The sequence below is a fragment of the Mustelus asterias genome, chromosome 6 (assembly GCF_964213995.1).
Source record: "Mustelus asterias chromosome 6, sMusAst1.hap1.1, whole genome shotgun sequence".
NCBI classification, from domain to species: Eukaryota; Metazoa; Chordata; class Chondrichthyes; order Carcharhiniformes; family Triakidae; genus Mustelus; species Mustelus asterias.
The window spans coordinates 140,084,452-140,090,502 of NC_135806.1; the positions used below are offsets into that span (position 1 = coordinate 140,084,452).

General features: G+C 60.0%; 2 protein-coding genes across 4 annotated transcripts in view; both read left to right on the forward strand.

The window, feature by feature from the left end:
- LOC144495186 (dual specificity testis-specific protein kinase 2-like) overlaps positions 1 to 4,033 on the forward strand; it is a 168,309-nt gene extending 164,276 nt beyond the window's left edge. For 2 of the 3 annotated variants that reach the window (XM_078215210.1, XM_078215212.1), the window contains exon 10: positions 2,853 to 4,033. In XM_078215210.1, coding sequence (XP_078071336.1) covers positions 2,853 to 3,943 — 1,091 coding nt within the window. In that variant the 3' untranslated portion in view covers positions 3,944 to 4,033. The remainder of the gene's footprint in view (positions 1 to 2,852) is intronic. The other variant, XM_078215211.1, reaches the window with a different exon arrangement.
- The window catches only part of LOC144495190 (uncharacterized), a 984,403-nt gene that overhangs the window by 252,151 nt on the left and 726,201 nt on the right, over positions 1 to 6,051 (forward strand). The window lies entirely within an intron of this gene.

Below are 6,051 nucleotides of genomic sequence, written 5' to 3' on the forward strand. Positions count from 1 at the left end.
ACATACAAAGGAAGAGTGTAACAATGGAGGGAAAGTCAGTTAGAGGGAGGGAGAGCATGTGGATGAAGATGGAAAGGAGCAGGGAACAGAGGAGCGATTAACTAACAATTTTTTAAAATTCATTCTTGGGGCATGGACATTTATTGCCCATTCCTAGTTGCCCGAGGGCAGTTACCGTGGCTCTGGAGTCACATGTAGGCCAGACCGGGTAAGGACAGCAGATTTCCTTCCCTAAAGGACATTAGTGAACCAGATGGGTTTTTCTGACAATTGAGAATGGTTTCATGGTCATCCGTAGATTCTCAATTCCAGATTTTTTTATTCTCAATTCCACCATCTGCCGTGGCAGGATTCGAACCTGCGTCCCCAGAACATTGGCTCAGTTTCTGGATTAATAGTCCAGCAATAATACTACTAAGCCATGGCCTCCCCATCAATGGAGAACAACACTAAAGTTTACACCTATAAAGTTAGGGCATCATTTCACTAATTGAGGAGAGCATCCTAATGGTTCTCAACTGTCGTAATATGAGTTAATTAGTTCCATTTGGCTGGATGAATTCTGAGTGATACATTCCTTAGCCCACTGGGATCAGTGTCATTCATGGCCCATTGCAGTCATAGCCAGTCAGTAATTCGCATCTAGCTGTGAAAGGGTCATCCAATGATGCAAGTGATACTCCCTATTTATATGTTGTATCAGGTTGTGCCATCCACATGTCACCATAAGTACATAATAGATACCAGGAGTTAGCCCCACACTCCCATCAAGCCTGCTTCGCCATTCAATAAGAGCGTAGTTAATCTACCTGTATAGTTGCCCAATCCACACTTTGAATTCCTTTATGCCCAAAAATCTACTGATTGCATTCACATCTCATATACTCAAAAGACCGGAGAACCAGAGCACACAGATTTAAGGTGACTGGCAAATGAACCAAAGAAGAATCACCTCCTCCGGTGTTGAAACCATTCTGTGATTTTATGGATATAAGAATATCATCACTGGCCACTCTGATTCATCAAGCCCAGTTGAGATTGACACCACCAAAACGCTTGTTTGTTACCAGCCAAATATGTGTATTGATGAGGGACTGGATATTGATTAAAATGCATCGAAAGAAGTTCAGAAGGAAAGGATGAGGAATCGATGTATTTATAAATGCCCTTTAGGTGATAAACTGCTTTGGTTGTGTAACAGCTTAAAACAAATAAATATACAAAACTTGGGGGAAAAAAGAGATCGAGCTACTGTCTGGGATAACATAGAGGAAGCTTTTACTCTATATCTAATTCCGTGCTGTGCCTGTCCTGGGAGTGTTTGATGGGGACAGTGCAGAGGGAGCTTTACTCTGTATCTGACCCCGTGCTGTACCTGTCCTGGGAGTGTTTGATGGGGACAGTGCAGAGGGAGCTTTACTCTCTATCTGACCCCGTGCTGTACCTGTCCTGGGAGTGTTTGATGGGGACAGTGTAGAGGGAGCTTTACTCTGTATCTAACCCCGTGCTGTACCTGTCCTGGGAGTGTTTGATGGGGCAGTGTAAAGGGAGCTTTACTCTGTATCTAACCCCGTGCTGCATCTGTCCTGGGAGTGTTTGATGGGGGCAGTGTAGAGGGAATTTTACTCTGTATCTAACCCTGTGCTGTACCTGTCCTGGGAGTGTTTGATGGGGACAGTGTAGAGGGAGCTTTACTCTGTATCTAACCCTGTGCTGTACCTGTCCTGGGAGTGTTTGATGAGGGACAGTGTAGAGGGAGCTTTACTCTGTATCTAACCCCGTGCTGTACCTGTCCTGGGAGTGTTTGATGGGGACAGTGTAGAGGGAGCTTTACTCTGTATCTAACCCCGTGCTGTGCCTGTCCTGGGAGTGTTTGATGGGGACAGTGTAGAGGGAGCTTTACTCTGTATCTAACCCCGTGCTGTACCTGTCCTGGGAGTGTTTGATGGGGGACAGTGTAGAGGGAGCTTTACTCTGTATCTAACCCCATGCTGTACCTGTCCTGGGAGTGTTTGATGGGGGACAGTGTAGAGGGAGCTTTACTCTGTATCTAACCCCATGCTGTACCTGTCCTGGGAGTGTTTGATGGGGGACAGTGCAGAGGGAGCTTTACTCTGTATCTAACCCCATGCTGTACCTGTCCTGGGAGTGTTTGATGGGGGACAGTGCAGAGGGAGCTTTACTCTGTATCTAACCCCATGCTGTACCTGTCCTGGGAGTGTTTGATGGGGGACAGTGCAGAGGGAGCTTTACTCTGTATCTAACCCCGTGCTGTACCTGTCCTGGGAGTGTTTGATGGGGACAGTGTAGAGGGAGCTTTACTCTGTATCTAACCCCGTGCTGTACCTGTCCTGGGAGTGTTTGATGGGGACAGTGTAGAGGGGGCTTTACTCTGTATCTAACCCCGTGCTGTACCTGTCCTGGGAGTGTTTGATGGGGACAGTGTAGAGGGAGCTTTACTCTGTATCTAACCCCGTGCTGTAACTGTCCTGGGAGTGTTTGATGGGGACAGTGTAGAGGGGGCTTTACTCTGTATCTAACCCCGTGCTGTACCTGTCCTGGGAGTGTTTGATGGGGACAGTGTAGAGGGAGCTTTACTCTGTATCTAACCCCATGCTGTACCTGTCCTGGGAGTGTTTGATGGGGACAGTGTAGAGGGAGCTTTACTCTGTATCTAACCCCGTGCTGTAACTGTCCTGGGAGTGTTTGATGAAGACAGTGTAGAGGGAGCTTTGATCTGTATCTAATCCCGTGCTGTACCTGTCCTGGGAGTGTTTGATGGGGACAGTGTAGAGGGAGCTTTACTCTGTATCTAACCCCTGTTTTATAACTCAGTCTCCTCTCTCCCTTAGGGAGCAATGAGTGGGAATGGAGAAGGAGCGGGGAGCTGGACCGAGACCTTTCCAACAGCCTCCGGGTGCAGTGCGAGCCGCGCTTGTCCCGCAGCCACTCGGACATGTTCTCCCCGGCCGCCCTGGGGGCGGAGGGCCTGGGCCTGGGTCCGGCCGCCCGGGTGAACCCCTTCTCCGGCCGCGCCGACCTGATGGGCGGCAAGATCAAACTGTACGACTCGCCCAGCCACTCGGTCATCTCGCTGAGCTTCGAGCTGCTGCCGCCGTCCCCGGGATCCACACAGCCGCTCACCCCGGAGCCGCTGAACCCGCCGCGGAGCGGCATTCCCGCCGGCGCGCCGCCCGCCCGTCGCTGTCGCTCGCTGCCCGAGCTCCGGCCCGGGGGGCGGGGCCTGGCCACCCCTGACCTCTCAACCGGCCGGGGTCAAGGGGCGGGGCCGGAGGGGACAGGCTGCCGGCGTGAGGGTGAAGAGCAGGCGCCCGGACACAGCCTCCGGTCAGGGAATTGCCACACGCCTCCGCCTTCCTTGGCCCTCAGTGACCCGGGCGGTGGGAGCGGCAGCGTGGAAATGCCGGTGAGCGAATGTGGGCGGCGGGAGTCCGCTCACCAACCATCACTCTGCCCAGGCGTGGTGAGTGCGCATGCGCTGGAGGCCAGGTGCCCGGGACTGCTGGAGAGCGCGCATGCGCTGGATGTGGAGATCGCGCGTGAGCAGGAGCCGAGGAGCCGGACGCTGCCAGACAGCGCGCATGCGCAAGAGCCGAGGAACTGGACGCTGTCGGAGAGTACGCATGCGCTGGATGTGGAGAGCGCGCGCGCACAAGAGCCGAGGAACTGGACGCTGTCGGAGAGTGCGCATGCGCTGGGAGCGCTGTGCCGGCTGCCCTTGGACTCTGCGCCTGTGATGCAGCCGGCGCTCAGTCCGCGCCGCCAGCTGGGCAGCGCTGAGGCTGGTGCGGAGCTGGAGCCGGACGAGCCGCTCTCCTGTCCGGGCTGCTGCCTGGGCAGCTTCGCCTTCCCCTTTCCGCCGGTGTGTCTGCGCTCAAACACTCAGCCGGCTCGCTACCCCCGACCTCAACTGCGAGTCTGACCGCCTCATCGGCGGGGAAGAGGGCGCGGCGCAGCCGGCTGGGATAAACCACCAGAGACTGGCTTAGGGAGAGGGTCACCCCAACCCCGTACCCCCACCAACAACTCACCCCCACCCCGTACCCCCCCCCAACAACACCCCCTCACCCCGGACCCCCCACAACAACTCCCCCCCACCCCGTACCCCCCCCCACCAACTCCCCCCCACCCCGTACCCCCCCCCCAACAACACCCCCCCACCCCGGACCCCCACCCAACAACTCCCCCCCCCACCCCGTACCCCCCCCCAACAACTCCCCCCCCACCCCGTACCCCCCCCCAACAACTCCCCCCCCCACCCCGTACCCCCACCAACAACACCCCCCCACCCCGTACCCCCACCAACAACTCCCCCCCCCCCACCCCGTACCCCCACCAACCCCCCCCCCCCCACCCCGTACCCCCCCCCAACAACACCACCCCACCCCGGACCCCCACCAACAACTCCCCCCCCACCCCGTACCCCCCCCCAACAACACCCCCCCACCCCGGACCCCCACCAACAACTCCCCCCCACCCCGTACCCCCACCAACAACTCCCCCCCACCCCGTACCCCCACCAACAACTCCCCCCCACCCCGTACCCCCACCAACAACTCCCCCCCACCCCGTACCCCCACCAACAACTCCCCCCCACCCCGTACCCCCACCAACAACTCCCCCCAACTCCGTACCCCCCCCCAACAACACCCCCTCACCCCGGACCCCCCACAACAACTCCCCCCCACCCCGTACCCCCCCCCACCAACTCCCCCCCACCCCGTACCCCCCCCCCAACAACACCCCCTCACCCCGGACCCCCCACAACAACTCCCCCCCACCCCGTACCCCCACCAACTGCCCCCCACCCCGTACCCCCACCAACTCCCCCCCACCCCGTACCCCCCCCAACAACACCCCCCCACCCCGTACCCCCCCCCCCAACAACACCCCCTCACCCCGTACCCCCCCCCTCAACAACACCCCCTCACCCCGGACCCCCCACAACAACTCCCCCCCACCCCGTACCCCCCCCCAACAACTCCCCCCCACCCCGTACCCCCCCCCAACAACACCCCCCCACCCCGTACCCCCCCCCAACAACACCCCCCACCCCGTACCCCCCACAACAACTCCCCCCCCACCCCGTACCCCCCACAACAACTCCCCCCCCACCCCGTACCCCCCACAACAACTCCCCCCCACCCCGTACCCCCCACAACAACTCCCCCCCCACCCCGTACCCCCCACAACAACTCCCCCCCCCACCCCGTACCCCCCACAACAACTCCCCCCCCCCACCCCGTACCCCCCACAACAACTCCCCCCCACCCCGTACCCCCCCCCAACAACACCCCCCTCACCCCGGACCCCCACCAACAACTCCCCCCCACCCCGTACCCCCCCCCAACAACACCCCCTCACCCCGGACCCCCACCAACAACTCCCCCCCACCCCGTACCCCCACCAACAACTCCCCCCCACCCCGTACTCCCCCCCACCCCGTACCCCCCCCCAACAACACCCCCTCACCCCGGACCCCCCACAACAACTCCCCCCACACACCCCGTACCCCCCCCCAACAACACCCCCCCACCCCGTACCCCCACCAACAACTCCCCCCCACCCCGTACCCCCCACAACAACTCCCCCCCCACCCCGTACCCCCCACAACAACTCCCCCCCCACCCCGTACCCCCCACAACAACTCCCCCCCACAACAACTCCCCCCCACCCCGTACCCCCCACAACAACTCCCCCCCACCCCGTACCCCCCACAACAACTCCCCCCCCCACCCCGTACCCCCCACAACAACTCCCCCCCCACCCCGTACCCCCCACAACAACTCCCCCCCCCACCCCGTACCCCCCACAACAACTTCCCCCCCCCACACCGTACCCCCCACAACAACTCCCCCCCCACCCCGTACCCCCACCACAACAACTCCCCCCCCACCCCGTACCCCCACCAACAACTCCCCCCCCACCCCGTACCCCCACCAACAACTCCCCCCCCACCCCGTACCCCCACCAACAACTCCCCCCCCACCCCGTACCCCCACCAACAACTCCCCCCCCACCCCGTACCCC